Raw genomic sequence first — 19,052 nt, forward strand, 5'->3', positions numbered from 1 at the left:
CAGGCAGAGCAGTGGAGGCACCATTGATGCACTCCGAGGACGATGGTGCGCCGACGGTCTTGTGCAGATGGTTCCCCTATGAGTCCCTGGCTGGTCCGCCTCCAGGGGCGGTCGTCAGCTTCCACCACCCGAAGCCAGGGCTCTAACCTCATGCTCTTCCACATGCGTGTCAGTGTTAGAGAAGTGTTCCCATGCGCTGGTAGAGCTCCCAACCGGTGAATTTCACACAGCGACTTCCCCAGGTCACACTTCCGATTTTTACCTCCATTTCATGTATTGTGATGGAAATAGCATCAGCCTTTTTTTGTGGGGGGGATGCACCTTTTTGACAGCATCATGCCCTCTGAGAAGAGAGGGATGTCGTTGAGCATCTCTCCGTCCACCTAGAACTGCCTTACAGGAAAGCTCCAGAGCCCCAGATGTGGTGCGGCAACCGATTTATTGGTAGTACGGAGTCCGCAGTGAACCCAGCACCCTGTGTCTGCTCAGACGGGCTCTGGCCAAGAGGTCCCGGGATGGCCGCAGGCCACGCCTTCTGCTCCAGAACCTGTTTCTTCTCTTTCCTCCCTCCTTCCTGTCTTCCTCTGCTGCTCCTCCTTTGCCACCCGTCCCCAGCTCTGTCCTGTCTCTCTGCACTCTCACTGCTATGCCAGCTGATCAGCTTAGGCGGTTTCATTGGAGCGAGGCATGCCTGATGGGGGGGGTTCATTTGCTCTGACGCATTTCCCCACTGAAGTTGCAGCCCCCCCCCAGCTGGGTTTTCATGGCACGCCCCTCTTGCGTTCCAGCCAGGAAGCTCAAGATGGTGCCCGTCGGCTCCCCACCAACCCCGCCTGCTTGCAGACACAGTAATTCTCACCCTGGCGGTCAGGACCCCGAGGACACAAAGACAGGTTCAGCCAGAGAAGAAGTCGGCTGGCAAAGCCAAGGTGGGAAAGCAATGAGACTCTGCAATGAAGTGCCTTGATCCTCTAGAGGACCCGTAGACAGCAGTTGACGTCCCCGTCTTGCATGGTCAGTTCCTTCAAAATTCCAAGGGGAGCAGGAAAGGTGGTGAGAATTCTTGGCTCCCAGAAGCCTCAGCAGCCTCTTGGGGCTCTGTTTGAAGCCAAAGCAGTTGGATGGGAAATGGATACCCGCCCCCCCGGCAATGCTCAAATGAACATTGGCATCAAAATGATGTGACAAACTGATTACAAGATTGTGTGTTCCCTTTAAGAGTCCAGCTTTGCAATGAAAGGAACGGTTTTGCCAGTTTTCCTTGCGATTCAATCACCATCACACACACCCAGTCTTTGTGCCAGTTTTAAGCCTTCAGACCTTTTGTATGATTTAAAGCCACTTCTGCCAAACGTGAGCTGTGGTTTTTGTGTTCAGAGGTGAGCATGTGTGCGGAATCCAGTTCTTGGCTACCAGAGCTGCCTTTGGCACTGCAGAAATTAAGTGAAAGGAAGATGTCTCTGAGGTTGCTCCCTAATTCTCTCCTCCGGTAGGTTTCATACCCCACTAGCAGCCTGCAGGCCCTGCAAAGTACGATAGTGTCAAGGAGGTCCGGCCTGCCCTCCAGCAAACCGGTTCCTCCTTGGGTCAAAAGTTGCCAAATGTTTCCCTAAGGAAACCCAAACTTCCCACTGGGCTTCAGGATTCCCCCTAAAGCACAATGCAAATAGACTCTGCTACCTTGTCGAGAAGACTCGGTCTGCTCTCCAGCAGGCCGATTCCTCTGTAGTTCAAAGTCACCAAATGTTTCCCTAAGGAAACCCAAATTCCTGACTGTGCCCCAGGATTCCCCCTTTGAGCGTAGTACAGGTATATCACCACCAGCTCTCAATTCCAAAAGGCTGGCTTTCCCAGGGATGAGCTGAGAGCTACTCTTCCCCAGCCAGTTTCCCAAAAGTCAAAACAAGCAAAAACCGTCCCTGCAGAGTAGAGCTTCTGCCAGGGGAGGCTTATTGCCACAAAACACTAGGGTAGGTGGTTTCTCACACACACACACACTCAGGCACTTGGATTTAGCCCTGAGACCCAAAAAAGGTTTCTCAGACTTCAATATAAAGTCTATAAGTTTATTTAATAAAATGTGCTCGTTACAGAAAGGAAATTGTTTGTGAGGCAAATAGCATAAAAACAAGAAATCTTAGCAATCTCTAACTTCACAGTAGTTCTTTAAGTTTCAGGCAGAATAGGCAAAGTTTCCAAGAGAGTAACAAATGCAAGGTTTTAGTTGATTTATAGTTACCAAGAACCAGGTTTTGGTCCTAACACGCAGAGTGTCAGCCCTTCATGGTTGCCAGATGATGATCGCTTGGAGACATGACCAGCATGTCTCCCTCCCAAGCTTCATGAAAACTATATCAGAAGAAGTTTATTCTTATACCGTCCGAATTCGTCAGCTGGTGATCAAGCAGCCAATGAATTCCTCAGGAAAACAACAAACCAATTTCATATATGTCATGTCACTAGCCAACTCTTTGAAGACAAGGGATAAATTGCATTCCTGCAGTAAATGCAAATCATCAGGAGACCCCAAGAGTCAGCGAGGGCTAAGGTGTGACAGGATGTATCACCTTGGAGACAGATGGGCCATCAGTGAGCAAGCTTCAAAGGGAAGGGGGTTTGAGAGAGTTCCTTCCCCCCTGCTCTCACAGATTACAAACAGAGCTTTGAAATGCATTTGCTAGGGGTAACTAGGCCGCAGCCTGAATTAAAGTTTGAGCCAATGCTGTGCAGTATTGTAGCAAAAGGAAATGCAGGGTGTATTTCCTTTACAGATAGTCTCACTGATATTCCTGTACTAGAATTTGTGGCTATGAAGCATTTCCTGAGCGTTAAGTGGTATGGAAGGAATGTCTGCTAGTCTGAGGCATGATTGTGGATTTCTCTTTCCAAAGAATTGCATATTAACCTGTCTTGGGCATGGCATTCTCCCAGGCAGCAGCCCTGGTGAATTTCTGCACTCCACTGAATGGCCACAGGCCACTTCCGAGGGTTGTTCTGTGGCTTGTAAAGACAGCGAAAGGCAGGGCCTGGTGGCTGAAGGAGAAAAGGTCCAGGCTGACTGTTCCTGTTGCAGCCCTGCTCCTGCAAGGCTCAAAATCAGCCCAAAGTGGAGTGCCCAAAGAGGGCTGAGCTGGGCGGCCTTTGAGCTTCATAAGGGGAAAGAGGGATATCTTTCTTCTTGACCTTGCCTGCAGAGACCAAGCACTGCTCTCCCCCACAGTGGTCTTTTCCTTCCCTGCCCACTTTGGTATCTTTGAGCCCTTCCCCATCACTGCCAGTTATTCCTAGCTTTAATGAGAGGGTCACGGAAGGGGGCAGCCCATAGAACCCTCATTAAGACCTCTCCCTTGTCCTTCTGACATTAAACCATCTCCATCAATTCTCGGCTTTAAACAGCCATTGAAGACGCATCAGCTTTTCCTGTCCTTTACCCATTAGCTCTTCCCACCATTGGCTGAAATAGCTCCTTGGTTTGGGTGGAGCATCACAGACCAAATCTTTGTGTGCATCCTCAGCTGTGTGCTAAGTTTGGTGTTATTCTAGAGATGTAAGAATAGCCACCAAAGCAAGGCAGTAACTGCCGTCTGAGTTCCCAGCCCTGTCAAGCGGAGGTCCTCTCAAGTTGAAAGGGAACCCACTCCCCTTCTGTTTGCATGCTGGGGGAGAAGGGTGGGCTTTGTTCTGAAACCTCAACAGCAGGTCCAGGTAGAGGCCAAGTCATGTGATCTGCTCTGGGGCCAGAATGAATCCTTAATTTAGCAGTCTGCCAGGCAAGGCTGCTCTTGGAGCACTGTGCCAAGGTACCAGGAAACAGTTGTGTGAAAGGATCCCGACTCTCAGGGAAAGGTCTTCTGGGAAATACGTACTTGTCTGGAGTGACTGGCTAGTGGCAGAATGGAAGCAACAGCTCTGTGACTGGAACTTTCCAGATCTGTGTGCATATTAATAAAAAAACTCCGAGCTGCTGATCTGTGTTTGCTCAGGCTGTTATGGAAAGGATTTGTGTACTGGTCTTGTGAAGCCGCAATAAACAAATAGGACTAATTAGAAATGGAAAAGGGTAGTACAGGGACAGCCTCTTTCCCCCTCTCCAAGGCATAGCAGCCTTTGACTCACATACCTCCAAGCAAGCCCCTTGATCATTTTCTGTCCCCACCTGCGTTCCTCTTGAATAAAGCCTGCCCTGTGTCCTTGTTTGGTACCCTTAATCAGACAGACGTGCTTATGGCTGTGCTGTCTGTCTCTCCTCCTGAAGCGGTCTTCTACGCCAGCACTGCCATGAGTGTTCACAGAAGCAGAAACAAGGGTCTGAAATGTCATTTCACGCAATGTAGACATGGCTGCTTCTGTCAGACTGATTTTTATTGAGAAAGCTTTTTTTAGGAGAAGATGGTGTAGTATTTGATACAGGAACAGATCCTAAGGAGGCAGCTCAAAAACAAAATCACAATTGCAGCCTGGAGGCAGACATCTTTTTCAGAATGCTTGGCTTGCTGCTCAGAGTATATACTTCACCCTACTTCTGACACTATGGCAAACAGACCACATTCAGGTCTCTTGAAGGTGAAGAGATGGCCATCTGTCTTCAGCCTAAGATACCCTTAGACCTCACTGATTGCACTTGGCAGGTCTTAATATGGGTAAGGTAGTAAGATGCCCAGGATTTGCTCAAAAGCAGGGAGCTGTAACAAATCTGGATGCCGGTGAGGGGAATGGGGGCTTCCAGTTGCCATGACAGACCAGAGATGGGCCATCACTGGAGCAGGCTTAGCTGGCTGTGTTGATTCTTCTGGGTGGAAGGAGAACAGCTGAAGTACATGGTCCTAGCATGTTCTGTTCTCATTTCAGAAGGGAGGTGTAGCCAGGGCAAGGTTCATACCTCTCCCTTTTGTGCAGTTGTAACACCTAGAGGAGAGGAAGCTGTCCAGACCACTGAAGGAACATTAGCCAAAGAGTACAAGACAAGCATTCCCTTAAACGTGGATGAAAATGGTACCAGACATTGATCTGTGCGACATGACCACCATAGTGATACTCAAAATCAAGTGTTCAGCCAAGCTCACAAGTTCTGTTAGCTTCCTTGCTCAAAACCACTGAAGAATTGAAGCCTTCTGGTATGGTGCCCTGCCCTTGTGTGGCAAGGAATGAGGCAGCCATCTGCCATTTTCAGCCATGTTTCCAGCCATGTGGAAACAGGACAGCTCTGCGTCCCACTGCCGTTGCACTAGAGAGCCATAACTTTCCGAAAGGTCAGGTTGATTCTCGGAGCCAAGACGTTCTTACGGCTGGGCAAACTGTGGTACCAGTGGCGGTTGGTTGGGAAGTTCATCATCAACAAGCTGCCGTGTTCCAGCTGCAGCTTGATGGGCTCGATGCGGCACGAGGCTCTTTTGCCCCGGGAAGCCCCGTGCCGGAAGACAAAGTCCCTGCAGGCCCCGAAGGAGACTGAAGCGATTGGGCTGTGAGGGACCAGCTCTTGCTCATCGTCCCTGTGCTCCCCAATGTGATCGTGTCCATCTTTGTATCTGTGGAGGCAGAAAAGGCCCACTTTAGCTCTTGATCCTCTTAGTTTCTGCCCCAGTCGAAGCCCACCTACCCCCCCCCCCGCAACTAACCCAGGGCAGCTCCCGTGTGCGGTGCAGACACACACAGAGGCGCCAGCACACACAAGCCACCCTGCAGAGGAGGCACGTAGGGCGGAGCGGCGAGTGCTTCGCGCCACCCCAGCCTTGTAAATTACCTGTTAATAAGAACCAAGTTGAAGGTGTGGCTCGTGACCCGCCGGATCTGGTCCCTGATGTGCTCCAGAACTGGAATCCACGGTTTGGGAGAGAAGGTGACGCCCGAGTAAGTGTGGGTCAGCCCAGGGTCACCGTAGGTCACCTGCTTCCTTGGAATGTTGTGCCACTTGCCAAAGACCTGCAGTTTGGTAAACTCCCCTGTTTGGAAAAGAAGCATGAAAGGCTCAGGATGGGTTCCCACAACTGGATGTAACCGAGAATTGGCATTTGTCAAAAGACTGAATGGTCCACACTGCATACAATCCATTAGGTCAGTGGCTTTGAAACCTCACTGTTCCAGGGAACTGTGTGTGCGCGCGTGGGGGAGGGGGAGTTCTTCCTCGATAATAGTCTGTGGTGGACAAGCGTCCTTCAAAGACAGACAGCTATGGCCGCCACTACCAAGCTGCCATTCAGAGCCACTGGAGAGCACCGGCTGTTTTCCAAACCCCATTCTTCCCCTATGCTTTTCAACACCCCAGTGTTAGTGTTGAACACATGAAGCTGCCTTATACTGAATCAGACTCTTGGTCCATCAAAATCAGTATTGTCTACTCAGACCAGCAGCAGCTCTCCAGGGTCTCAGGCAGAAAGGGGTCTTTCACATCACCTACTTGTCTAATCCCTTTAACTGGAGATGCCGGGGATTGACCCTGGGACCTTCTGCATGCCAAGCAGATGCTCTACACACTGAGCCACGGCCCCTCCCCAATTCTTGGCTCACGTGTGACATCAGCGAGGCCCAAGAAAGCTCGCCTGCACCAATTTGTGTCAACAGAGTGAGCACACACTCCAGAATTCTCTTTGATGTGCATGGGTTCCTCAATGGATGAATCGATTCAGGAAAGATCCCCACTGGATAGTACGGCATCTGAAATTTATTTTGAACTATGGTTTCCTGCCATCAAATTTTCAGGAGTGGCCTTTGGCCTTTTGTTTGCTGTTCATGAAACAGTGTGAGATTAGAATCATAGAATCATAGAGTTGGAAGAGACCACCAGGGTCATCTAGTCCAACCCCCTGCACAATGCAGGAAATTCACAACTACCTCCCCCCCACACCCCCAGTGACCCCTATGCCATGCCTAGAAGATGGCTCAGATGCCCTCCCTCTCATCATCTGCCTAAGGTCACAGAATCAGCATTGCTGACTGATGGCCCTCTAGCCTCTGCTTCAAAACCTCCAGGGAAGGAGAGCTGACCACCTCCCGAGGAAGCCTGTTCCACTGAGGAACCACTCTAACTATTGGAAACTCTTTTGATTTAATTTCAACCCGTTGGTTCTGGTCCGACCTTCTTGAGCAACAGAAAACAACTCGGCACCCTCCTCTATATGACAGCCCTTCAAGTACTTGAACATGGTGATCATATCCCCTCTCAGTCTTCTCCTCTTCAGGCTAATTAGACATTCTGCGACTTGTTCTTAGATCTTTCCCCTCCTCCATCAATTTCTAACCCATGTCTTTTCTTTCATCTCCTAATTAAGAAGTTACTGGAATTGTGTTGTCAACAAGAGTTTGCACACAATTGTTTTAAAAAACGTTTAAAGTAAATAACTTTTTAAAAAAGGACATAGCAGCACTAAAAACTAGGGTCTTGGCTGCTACATTCGAGATGGCTGCTACCTTATCAACAAAAAAGGTAGATTTTTAACGCAGCCTTTCAGATAGCTAATTGCTAGCCATGGATTCAGAGGGTGAACTCTGGCCCACAAGCTAAAGATTAGACTCCAGGCATTTACTTACCTTCAAAATATTCAATTTCCTTTTCCAATTCTTGGAAGAGCCTGTCAGCCTCGGTTCTGCTAAACAGGATCGTGTAGTGGCAGTTCAGCCCCTCGGCCCGAATTTCCCTCCAAGGGGTGGCACGTCCCTGGCAGGGCTCATCTGAGAGGGCCACAGGCAGCCTGGGCCTTTTCTCCTCTGTCCCCTTCTGTTCCTTGGTACAGTCTCCATCCCCCTCATTTGGCTGATGCTTTCTCTTCTCTGGTGTGAGCTTCAGAGCTCCCCGGACTAGGAATTTATCCATTGCCATTAGCAACGCACCTGAAATTGGGAAAGGGAGTGAAGAACAAGCCTGCATTCAACTGAACTACATTAGGCATTAAATAGTATGTTGTTGGGTGTTCTCCAAGAGCCAACAGAATAGGAAATAGATAAGCCACAGCTCACGAAAGCTCATACCCTGCCAGAAAATATTTTTGCTAGTCTTTAAGGTGCTACTGGACTCTTGCTCTTTTCTACTTCTTCATTCAGTGCACAAGGTACTGGAGAGAGCTGCTGAAACAGCTGAGATGGCTTTCAAAAGGGTCAGTCAAAACTACATTCACAGTGGAGAGGAAGCAGAAACCCCAGATGCTTCTCCAGCTGGGATAAAAAAGAAGATAGATGTCCCAAGCATCTCCAGTTAAAGGGACTATAGGCAAGCAGGTGATGTGAGAGACCCTTTTCTGCCGGAGACCCTGGAGAGCCGCTGCCGGTCTGAGTAGACAATACCTTGATGGACCAAGGGTCTGATTCGGTATAAGGCAGCTTCATGTGTTCAATTGCAAGACTGTATTGCAAGATCCCTTCTCTGTGGAGGAGGCGCCATGGCTCAGTGGTAGAGCCTCTGCTTGGCATGCAGGAGGTCCCACGTTCAATCCCAAGTGGCATCTCCAGTTAAAGGGACTATAGGCAAGTAGGTGATGTGAGAGACCCTTTTCTGCCGGAGACCCTGGAGAGCCGCTGCCGGTCTGAGTAGACAATACTGACTTGGATGGACGGGGGGGGGTCTGATTCAATATGAGGCAGCTTCATGTGCAAAGGCGCACGAGACTAGCGAGCAGAATCATCCACCGCGTTCAATGGGCCATGCAACCCACTCACCTTCCTACCCCACAACGCGCATGCGCCACAGTCCCACGTTTCCCCCGTTAGTCCCGGCTTCTCCCTGGAGCACGCATGCGCAGACCAAACCCCTCAGGTAAAGGCCGCCCTCTCGTCACGCGCATGCGCATTTACGTTGGCGCCAGTTTTGGGTTCTTGATTGAACGAAAGCGGGTCCCGCTGTGAGGGGGAAAAAGCGGCGGCCGCGGATCTTCTTCCTCCTCCTCGTCTTCCACACCCGAGCGAACCGGGTTCCTCCAGAGCTGCAGCGCCCCATTCCGCCTGTGAACGGAGCCGCTATGATCGGACAGAAGACGCTGCTCTCCTTTTTTTCGGCCGGGCCCGGCAAGAAGCGGAGCCGCTCGCCGGAACCGGGCAAGACCGCTGAGGTAAAGGGAGGCGGGAGAAGCGCCGCTTCAAGGCCACAAAGGAAAACTTGGGGGATGTTTTTAATCGCCGGAGTTCGCGCGCGTTAGAAAAAGGCGCCAGTCAGAAGTAGCAACCAATGAGAAGCGTCCTTCGTTGCGCCACAACCAATAGAAAAGTAGATTAGAGGTGGGACTAGGTTCGGACCAATAGAGCTCAGTGTTTCGTTGGCAACCAGAGGGCGGGGGGCGGAACGACAGCGACGCTGTCCCTACCGCAGGGAAGTGGGAGGGCGGGGCTGTCTGACAGTCCAATAGGGAGGCAGGGGTGGTCTGTTGGGCTGTTATTTTTGCCGCGAAATGCCCGCGTGTTGCCCTCTGGCCGGAAGTTATTGTGGTTCTTGTTTTGGTCCCCGCTCATGGCTGTTTCTGCCCGAGCTCTGGCCTCCCTGACGCAGCTTCCTTTGTCCTCTCCTTCCCTCCTGTTCCATGGATTCTTCCTTGGTTTTTTCCAGGCCTGCTCTCCCAAGAGGTCAAAGTCTGATACCTCCTCCCCGCGGTCTCCTCCTCTGAGCCCGGAGCAGCTAGAACGGATCCGCAGGAACAAAGAGGCGGCGTTGCAAAGACTCGCTGCCCGCGCTAACAGCCTCGTCCCCTCGGAAATCGGGCACAGCTGGAGGGTCTCGCTGACTGGGGAGTTCTCCAAGCCCTATTTCTCCCAGGTAGGCAAGAGGTACTGAGGCACATCTGTTCGTTCTTAATCCAATACCTTAAGTCTGAGCTTTCTGTCCTATTGTTTGGAGATTATAACAATTTTTAAAAATCTCCTTCTCTCCCCCTAACCAGCTAATGGCCTTTATTGCTGAAGAGCGCAAGCGTTACTCTGTCTACCCACCCCCACATCAAGTCTTCACCTGGACCCAGTTGTGCGATATCCATGATGTGAGTATTTCTGAAAGACTGAATCTGTCCTTCAGGTCTAGCTCAGTAACTGGATGTCACCAGCTGTATCTTCTTGACTTCTGTCCTGCATGGGCTTTTGCTCGATACTCACCTTGAGGAACCCTCCCAACACTCAAAATCTCCCACTCCAGGATTCACTAAGCTCTCAGGGGTATAGCAGGCCAAACTACCAGCACCCCTCTCCCTTTGACTGACCCAGCGGCTGTCCCTCTTCCACGTTTCCTACAGTAAGCTCAGTCCTCATCTTTCTTTGGGAGGGGGTGGTGAAGCAAAGTGTCATGGGTTACTTTACACAGTCATATATTTTTGCATTCCTGGGAAGGCCCCCAAGTATGTTAAGGTTCCCGGATTGTTTCTGGGTGTCCCGTTGTGCTGTAGTCCTGACCAGAGTGGAGCCCAGCCGCTTGGCCATTAGGAGCGGTAGCTGGGAGTGGTTTGCTTAAGGCCAGGCAGTGAGCCCGTTAATGCTGAAGCAATCTCATATTTGCCATTGAGTCTCCTTGAGCCCCCTTTTCCAGTTCACCCTGTTCCTTCTCCTCTCTCTTGGCCTTGCAACATATCTGTGAGAGTTGTGACCCACTTCTGGGTCCTGACGCACAGACTGAGAATTGCTATCCAAGCGAAGAAAGTAGCAAACAAGTTCTGTCTGCATTGCAGAGCAAAGGAAAGACCAAGGATGGCTGTTAACATTTCTGCATTTGCAACTTCAGGTGAAAGTTGTCATCTTGGGCCAGGACCCTTATCATGGGCCCAGTCAAGCGCATGGCCTCTGCTTCAGCGTCCAGAGGCCAGTGCCGCCTCCCCCCAGGTATGGTTCACCTTTGCCTGTCTAAAACTTCCAGAGTTGTGTTAGGATCAGGCATGCATGCTTCTTTCTCATGGGCCTTTGTTTCCAGGGAACATGTCTTTGCTATTTTGATGGGTATAGAATATTCTACGCACATTCGAGTAAATATTATGGATTGTTTGAAATGCGTGTAGCCCCGGTATGGAAGGCTCTGGTTACAAAAAAAACTTTTATTTTTTGTTTGCAGCCTAGAAAATATTTACAAAGAGCTTGAGACAGACGTGGAAGACTTTTCTCATCCAGGCCACGGAGACTTGACAGGATGGGCCAAACAAGGTGACTGAGTTCCCTATTTTGCTTTCTAGGCTGGGCCCTGCCCTGCCACACCCTCTGCATTAGCATCTGGCAGGAAGAATCATTTCTGGTAGAAGCTGGAGGGTCCGTGTAAGCACTTGCCTGCTTCTGGCAAGGCAGGATACCCAGGGGCTGCTGTTAGTGTTAGTCGTGCTTCTCCACTGTTGGCAGCAGCTGAGAGAAGCCAGGTGAGCTTATGGTTGCATTTAGGTTCACCAGCATGGTGTAGTGGTTAAGAGCGGTGGTTTGGAGGGGTGGAGTCTGATCTGAAGAACCGGGTTTGATTCCCCACTCATCCACATGAGCGGTGGAGGCTAATCTGGTGAACTGGATTTGTTTCCCCACTCCTACATATGAAGCCAGCTGGGTGACCATGGGCTAGTCATACTCAGCCCCACCTACCTCACAGGGTGTCTGTTGTGGGGAGGGGAAGGGAAGGAAATTGTAAGCCAGTTTGATTCTCCCTTAAGTGGTAGAGAAAGTCGGCATATCAAAACCAACTCCTCTTTATGCAGCTGATGAATTTGTTTGTCCACATGGGTATCCCCATGTGTTTTAGCCTCATCTTCATAGATGCCTTCCCTGTGTATCTCAGTGAACTTAAGCCTACGTGCATCTGTTGCATAAAGCATTATTCATTGTTTGTTCCTGTTTATGCCTTCTTGTTTTGTGTGAACTTCAGGAGTCCTTTTGCTCAATGCTGTCCTCACAGTTCGAGCGCACCAAGCCAATTCTCACAAGGAGAAGGGGTGGGAGCAGTTCACAGATGCGGTGGTGTCCTGGCTGAACAAAAACCTGGACGGGCTAGTCTTCATGCTTTGGGGAGCCTATGCTCAGAAGAAAGGCAGCACTATCGACCAAGTAAGCACCACTGGGCTTTTCCATCCTTCCAGAAGTCATGTCTGCTTGGGCAGAGAAGGATCAAGGTGACGGGGTTAGCTGGCATGCAGTGAGGACTCTAAACCTGAGCTCTGGCTTCCAGCAACAGCCTCTTTGGGACATTTATTTTATTGGGAGGGGGGCACTCAGGTATCCAGCAGTGAAACCTCTGTGTTTAGAAACTGGCCACTGCTAACTACTTGGTATGGGGGCCGGATTTCAGAGGGTGGGTGTTGTCTCTGTTCCGCTTTTGATCTTCTCTGGCAGAAGAGAGGATGCTGATCCAAATACTTTTTTGACCTGGAACATGACTGTCACGCTGTGTCAAGTCAAAAGATTATTTGGCAGAGGCGGCATGTCTCATTTTGGCTGACAGTGTGCAAAGGGGTTAGATTTACTGTATGAAAGAAAAAGTGTCAGGTCCTTCTTTCCTACAGTAAATCTAACCCTTTTGCACACTGTCAGACAAAATGAGACATGCCTCCTCTGCAGCATCCTAAGCAATTGAGGTTTATTTGGGTGCCTCCTTTATTTTGGTCCAGGCACTGTGTAAAAGTTTTTGGAATCCTGATTTTAGAATCATAGAGTTGGAAGGGACCACCAGGGTCATCTAGTCCAATCCCCTGCACAATGCAGGAAATTAACTACCTCCCCCCACATTCCCAGTGAACCCAACCCTCCCCCTGCCATGCAGGATCCCACAATCAAAGCACTCCCAACAGATGGCCATCTAGCCTCAACTGAAATTTAGCTTTCCTGGACAAATGCCCAAAATTTAGATTCTGCTATTCTATTTGAAATGTATTAATGTTCACCACCTTGGAGGCCCTGAGTTGCATTGAAAGGTGGCATACAAATATTTTAAATAAGCCACCATAATTTATTATTTATGAAACACAAGTGGGAACGATTGTGAGGTGAGATTTCTCTGATCTCTTGCAGAAACGTCACCATGTCTTGAGGACGGTCCACCCTTCACCCCTTTCTGTGCACAGAGGCTTCTTTGGCTGTAAGCATTTCTCCAAAACAAATGAATTGCTGCAAAAATCTGGGAAGGAGCCCATTGACTGGAGAGCGCTTTGAATGGTTCATGCGGTCTTGGGAGGCAGCTTCAATCTAAAACAGATGGTGTACCATTTAAGAGCATCAGTTTTAAGAGCTTGGAGGGTTCTAGAAATTTCATCTTTGTGTTTGGGGCAGGGTGACCTAAACCGTCTTCTTCAGCCCTCTTCTGGATTAGTTCCTTGAAGCGAGTACAACGATTCCTAAGAGTACTTTTTGAGGCTTGGAGAAGTTGGTATATATATATATTTCTCACTCTGTGTGCATTTAAAGGCAAATTACAGTTGCTTACAAGGAGTAATGTGACTTCTTGTTCTCAGGTCTGTGCCCCCCAAAACGTTCTGTTCTCTGCCATTGTAACACACTTTATTTTTTGCTCCTTATCTTGTTGCCTGAGGAACATGGAAACGTCTCTTCATTCCTAACAGCAAAGAAGCTATTTTTCATTTTGGCCCTGTTACAATAAGAAAAAAAAGTTACTAGCAAAGCAGTTGTGGCATTCAAGGTGGTTTGAGTAGTCTTCCAAGCTGGCCCTTTTTAAAGTGATAGGTTAAAAGTTTTGCTATGTTCCATGATGCTCAACTTAAGTAGTTTCTATCACCTGAAGAACTGAATTTCATTGGCTTCCCTCCTCACACCGACAGATTGAAAGGATTAGGTCCAGTATGGGACAGCATTGCCAGGATTCTGTAAGGAGGAGGAATCCTATAATAGTTGGGTAGAAGGGAGAATACTAATGCCTTTCATTTCCCACTTTGAAGTAGCGTGACTATGGGATAAGCTGCATTTGCTAAACAAATTACCATTAGGCAGACGTGAACTTTGGTGTCCCAGAGTGGTGCTGGTTCTGAGCTGCAGAAGTCTCTCCAGCATTTGCAAATTTAAGAAATCATACATTAAAAATGTGCTGCCTGGAAATTGGTCATTTGTAGCTTCCATCTGCGTAGGACGATCCTGTGGTTATCCCATTTGTGCATCCCCTTGTGAGTGGAGTGTGGTAACACTTACTAAGAGGTTACGTGTACCCAGCTGTTCTCATTGTTAAAGCTGCCATGCACCAAATCACTTGTGGATTCCATCCTAGGGCTTGCTCCATCCTAGGGCAGGTCCTCATAAAGGCGTCTGTGTTAAAGCTATTTAGCGGTTCCTAGCTAAATATCTGTATCACCTAGAATTCCCAAGAAGCAAAGTCGGTTTACCTGTTTTGTATGCAAATTGCATAAGATCTATACTGGTATATTTTAAATACCAAATTAAGATACATGCGTTGTTCCTGTAACACTAGTAACAAAGTTGGCTTTTTTGAGTCACTATAATTTTTTTAAAATAAACACCTGTTTTGATACATGTTTCTTGTCATTAATTGTGCTTATTCATGCTGTTTTTTTCATGAAGACCCTTGGGGTGGTAGGAGTCATTCCATCCTCTGGGCTTTATTCTACCTCTGTTTCTCCACTAACGTAGGCTCTACAAACCTTTAGGGTCTGAGTTTTCAAATCAAAAAAACAATTTTCTGATGGGGGAAAATGTTTGAAAATGCACAAGCAGTTATTTGCTGATGGCCACAGAAAAGGAAGCAGAGGAGCAGCCGAGGTGGACTAAAGGTCACAGGGGTGTCTTCATACCTTGTTCACGACAAGCAGGTAATCTTGGAGTAGAAGCCTTTCAGTACGCCAGTGATTTTGGCAGATGTGGGTGACCTTGGGCCAATCACTCGCAGCCTAACCTACCTAAATGGATATGAACCTTGCACGATACAGCTAGAATGTGAATCCATCTGTCTTTAAGTAGAGGAGAGTGAATTCAGACAAGCATTAGTATGTAAATGTTAACCGTATGTAAATGTGAATAGCAGGTGTGATGAGATTAGGTGGTATGCAGAAGAGTCTGATGTCCAGGGGAGAGATGGGTGTGGAGAAATCAGCATTGGTAATGAGCCATGAATGCAAAGTCTTTATTCAGCCCGGGTAAATGCATTGACTTTAGTTTGAATATCAAGTGTAATTAAGCAGTTTCTTTGCTGGGAATTATCCTGAGCTTCAGTTTGACAGCAGGGCTCCGACTTCCGCAAAAGCCCCAGGGCTCTGCTGCCCTTCCACCCACCAGCCTGTTCCTGGCGGCGGTTCTCTCTTCCTCCCTCCCTCCCTGTCCTGGGGCTCCTGCTGCTGCTGCTACCGCCAGCCAGGTGCAAACCTCCAAGCCCCGTGGCGTTGTTGACACGCAGGGTTGCCAGCTCCCGGCTGGGAAATTCCTGGAGATTTGGGGGGTGGGTGGAGCCTGGAGAAGGCCGGGTTTGGGCGGCGACCCCAGCGGGGGAGAACGCCATGGAGCCCCCCCCCTCGCCCTCCAAAACACCCCTTCTCTCCAGCGGCGTCGATCCCGGCCGTGGGTCTGGAGATGAGCTGTACTTCCCGGAGACTTCCAGGCACCGCCTGGAGGTTGGCAACCCCACGAGCGCCCCCCACCTGTGCTTTTCAACAGAAGGAAAGGGAGGGGGGTTTGCAAAGAATTAAAGCCCCACTGAGCAGCAGCAGCTGCTGCCAGGAGCCGGCCCGGCCGCTGCAAAGAGGCTCGTTGCGCGGGAGGGGCCAGCATTTCCTGCCCGGGAGGCGCTTTGGCAGGCTCGGAGAGGGGCCTCGCCCCCGCCCCCCCTCCTTAAGAAGGCCCCCCCACGCCCCCTCCCCCCCCCCAGCACTTTTTCCCTGCTGCAAAGGTGAGTTTGGTGGGTGAGGCTCTGGGCGCTTGCAAGACCACCCGGTTTTGCAGCCAGGCCCCCGGGCTTCTCCTCTCTGCAGGCGGTGCGGGGAAGAAGGGCTGGGAGGGCAGGGAAGCAACATGCCAGCGTGCAAAACTTGCATCGAGTCAATGGCCGAGAGGTGGCGAAGAGCGGCGGACTCTGGTCTGGAGAGCCGGGTTGGATCCCCCGCTCCTCCACGGGAAGCCTGCTGGGGGACCCGGGGCCGGTCACGGTTCTCTCCGAACTCCCTTAGCCCGCGCGGAGGCAGGCAGGCAGGGGCCCACCCCCCCTGAGGCCGTTTCTGCACGGGAGGTTTTGCCTTGGATTTGCCCCTCTCTCTAGGTGCGCGTTTTCCCCAGCTGAATGTTCAGAGCTCTGCACGGGGGCTCGTTTTTGAGTTTGGGGAAAATGTGCGTCTAGAGAGCGGCAAATCCAAGGCAGAAGCTCCCGTGCAGAAATGGCCAAATGTGACTTTTGCCTGGAAAAACCCTGCGGGGTTGCCATATGTCACCTGTGACTTGAGGGTGTGCATACACACACACACACAATGCAGAGGCCCTTGGCTTGCTGTGCAGAGAGCGAGCAGGTTTTAGAAGGGAAAGAGCGCCAGGGAGTTAAAACACAATTAAAACCTATGTGGTCTTTTATATATTTTTATTATTTTATTTGCATTGTCAGCTGCCTGGAGTCCCACAAGGTAGAAAGGCAGCTCATAAATGTCTTAAACAAGTTAATAAAAATGAATATGCATCACCCCCGCTGTAGATTGTATGTTCTCACTTCATTTGCGCTTTAAACCTCTTGATCTTCCTCTGCATTTTACAAATGGCTTCCTGTGCTGTGTGGCCCCATAGGTGGTTGTCCAGGAGTCCTTATATCCTTTGACTTGAGGTGGGTAGCAATGCAGCATTAAATTGCAAACACACACACACAGATAAGGGCCCTTTGACCGAACAAGAATAACACAGAAGTTAAAAACACGTGGTCCAATTGGCTGAACCGCTTCCACCTTCTCCCAACCCCCCTTCTGAATCACACTGTTATTATTTATTACATTATTTATTACATTTCTACCCCGCTCTCCGCAACCCGAAGGTCAGGCTCAGAGCAGCTTACGCAATCTAAAACACAATAAAACAATAACCCATTAAAATAGTTTAAAATACAATTTAAAATAGCCCAATAATGCCCCTCGATGGTGCCAAAACTCCAGAGATATAAATTTGCAGGTGTTCTTCATGCGTTCCTGAATGTTGCTGGTGAAGGTACCCTCTGACCCATCCTGGTAGGCCGCGCCAGAAGTTTGAGCCCCTGTCTTGGAAAAAGCCCATGACTGTGCCATATGGACAATTCTAAGGAAGGTCACCACCAGAAGTAGAGGCTGTTTGAGGAACTGGTTGCTAAAAATAAATGGACTAATGCAGAAGTAGGAGGCGGGGCTTCAAAAGCATGCTAAGACTAATCCTGGGCACACTTGCTGTGGAGGAAGGTCCTCTTAGCCTAAGTGGGACTTACTTCTGTGTAAAGATAGATTAGAATGGGCTGTGCTAGGATACTTTTGAAAAGACAGCGTTTCCACATATTTTGAAGTTTATGTGTCGTTTGTTAAGTCTGCAAATCAGGTAACACAGCCTTTCTAAAAACATCATAAGGTGTTGGTTTAAAAACATTTTATAGTCTCTCCATTTCAAGGGAGGCTAAGAAGACCTTTTCGCCGGCAGATGGTGCTTGGTTGCTGCACTGTTTATAGCCTGCGGACATTCAGTGACATTTGGTTGGTTTGCCCGTGGCGTTGGTGCCCCAGGCAGTCTTCTGTGTTGGCATTGGAGAGTAACCTTTGCCCCACTTACAGGCGAGTTGCCCCACTTGGAGCTCAGCAGAATAGTTTGGAAGCGCTCCAGAAGCCTGTTGTTCCTGGCATCAGCTCGCTGAACCTATCAGCCCTGTTAAGAAATTTCCATGCGGGGTAAACCAGGCAGGGCTTGAGGCCCCCACCCCCTTTCGGACTGCCGGTGTGAGTATGTGAAATCTTTGTGCAGTGGGAAATATGAATCCTCGAGAAGCAGTTGGGTGGCACGGAGAACTTACATCCCCATAAAGTTTGGGGAATGAACTGGGGAATCCCTGCCATTGGGGGTCAGGTGGATTGTTCTTGCATAGCTAAGTGTGTAAGGGAACTCTCTTGTTCAGAGTGGGTAATGCTGAGGTCTTGTGATGGGAACGGGATGGAGCCACCTGTGCGGATCTGAGCCTGGCCAGTATCTGGGTGTAAAGCGCCCACAAACCCAATGTAAGTAGCTTTGAGTTGCATGGAGGAAAAAAGGGGTGAGGTGGGTTTGGGGGCGGGGGGATAAACTGCTGTGCATAAATAAATGTGATTGGAGCCAGACTGAAGATTCTGCCTCTGGGTAATCAGGATTCTGTGATAAGCAGTTGATTTCTTCAACTTGTATAATTAAGATGTGCATTCTTTTTTTATTCCACTCTTACTATTTACAGAACGTCACTTCCGTTGGTTTTGGAGAGAGGAAAGGATCTGTTCAGTAGGCTCACTGCTGCATCCTTGAAAAGCTTTCTCAGTGGCTTCTGCGACTTTGAAATTTCAGCTGGTGCGTATGTTTGGGACCATGAGATCTAGGAACTTTAATCTTAAAAAAAGAGAGAAAAGGATCTCAGAATCTGAAGAAAATGAACTCTGTGTTTAGTGCTGTGTGCTGCAGCTCTTCTGCATTCCAAGTAACTTGCCATCCATTGGTACTTGGACCCTGGAGTAAGATTTCCTGGGGGGGTGGGGAATTCTGCTGCTACTTTCTTTTCAATTTGTCATTTGGCCGAAGTACGTGCTTACAAAGGACAGGGGATATTGGATGAGTTGGCGGAGCGACATTGTTATCTTGTTAACATCTGCATCACTTGAGGGTGTGCGCAAAAAAAGCGTGCGCTTGCCTGTGTGCGCGTTTATTTCCTTTTGTTGCCGTAAGAACAAGTTAATCTAAAGTTTACATTCCTCACGGCAGCAGCTGCAAAGCTCCTTCGCGAATGCCTCAGCCACCAGCTTGTAAGCCTGACAGAGAGCAGGAAAAGTTCAGCTCTCTGGAGCTACAGAAAGCACCACGGGAAAGTTGAGCCAGAAGATCCTTGGAGAGAATGGACTCGTGAGTAATACAAACAACTCCAGAACCATCAGCTTCATTCGGTTTTCATTAATCAGGAGAAGTAACTGCCCTGGGGCACATCCGGTCATAAGTCAGTGAGGGAG

The 19,052-nt window shown here is 49.4% G+C and overlaps 2 protein-coding genes across 2 annotated transcripts; one reads left to right on the forward strand and one right to left on the reverse strand.

Annotated features, from left to right (window-relative positions):
- Positions 1-5,224: 5,224 nt before the first annotated feature.
- Positions 5,225-7,807, reverse strand: ALKBH2 (alkB homolog 2, alpha-ketoglutarate dependent dioxygenase). Its single transcript, XM_056859184.1, has 3 exons — positions 7,525-7,807; positions 5,741-5,939; positions 5,225-5,525 (listed from the first exon to the last, which is right to left on the reverse strand). Exons 1-3 carry the CDS (start codon positions 7,805-7,807, stop codon positions 5,225-5,227), a joined length of 783 nt encoding a protein of 260 aa, XP_056715162.1.
- Positions 7,808-8,945: 1,138 nt separating this feature from the next.
- Positions 8,946-13,077, forward strand: UNG (uracil DNA glycosylase). Its single transcript, XM_056859114.1, has 7 exons — positions 8,946-9,035; positions 9,401-9,733; positions 9,858-9,953; positions 10,685-10,782; positions 11,009-11,097; positions 11,798-11,976; positions 12,937-13,077. The coding sequence occupies exons 1-7, from the start codon at positions 8,946-8,948 to the stop codon at positions 13,075-13,077; spliced, it is 1,026 nt and encodes a 341-aa protein (XP_056715092.1).
- Positions 13,078-19,052: the final 5,975 nt, after the last annotated feature.

This window comes from Euleptes europaea, chromosome 13, assembly GCF_029931775.1.
Source record: "Euleptes europaea isolate rEulEur1 chromosome 13, rEulEur1.hap1, whole genome shotgun sequence".
Classification (NCBI taxonomy): domain Eukaryota; kingdom Metazoa; phylum Chordata; class Lepidosauria; order Squamata; family Sphaerodactylidae; genus Euleptes; species Euleptes europaea.

Bases quoted from the DNA above. Each gene is read 5' to 3' on its own strand.
- ALKBH2 (XM_056859184.1), bottom strand. From the start codon at position 7,807: ATGGATAAATTCCTAGTCCGGGGAGCTCTGAAGCTCACACCAGAGAAG. The intron at 5,940-7,524 runs GTAAGTAAATGC...TTTTCCAAACAG, and splicing joins GGAAATTGAATATTTTGAAG to GGGAGTTTACCAAACTGCAG. The intron at 5,526-5,740 runs GTAATTTACAAG...CTGCCTCCACAG, and splicing joins AACTTGGTTCTTATTAACAG to ATACAAAGATGGACACGATC.
- UNG (XM_056859114.1), top strand. From the start codon at position 8,946: ATGATCGGACAGAAGACGCTGCTCTCCTTTTTTTCGGCCGGGCCCGGC. The intron at 9,954-10,684 runs GTGAGTATTTCT...TTGCAACTTCAG, and splicing joins AGTTGTGCGATATCCATGAT to GTGAAAGTTGTCATCTTGGG. The intron at 11,977-12,936 runs GTAAGCACCACT...GATCTCTTGCAG, and splicing joins AAGGCAGCACTATCGACCAA to AAACGTCACCATGTCTTGAG.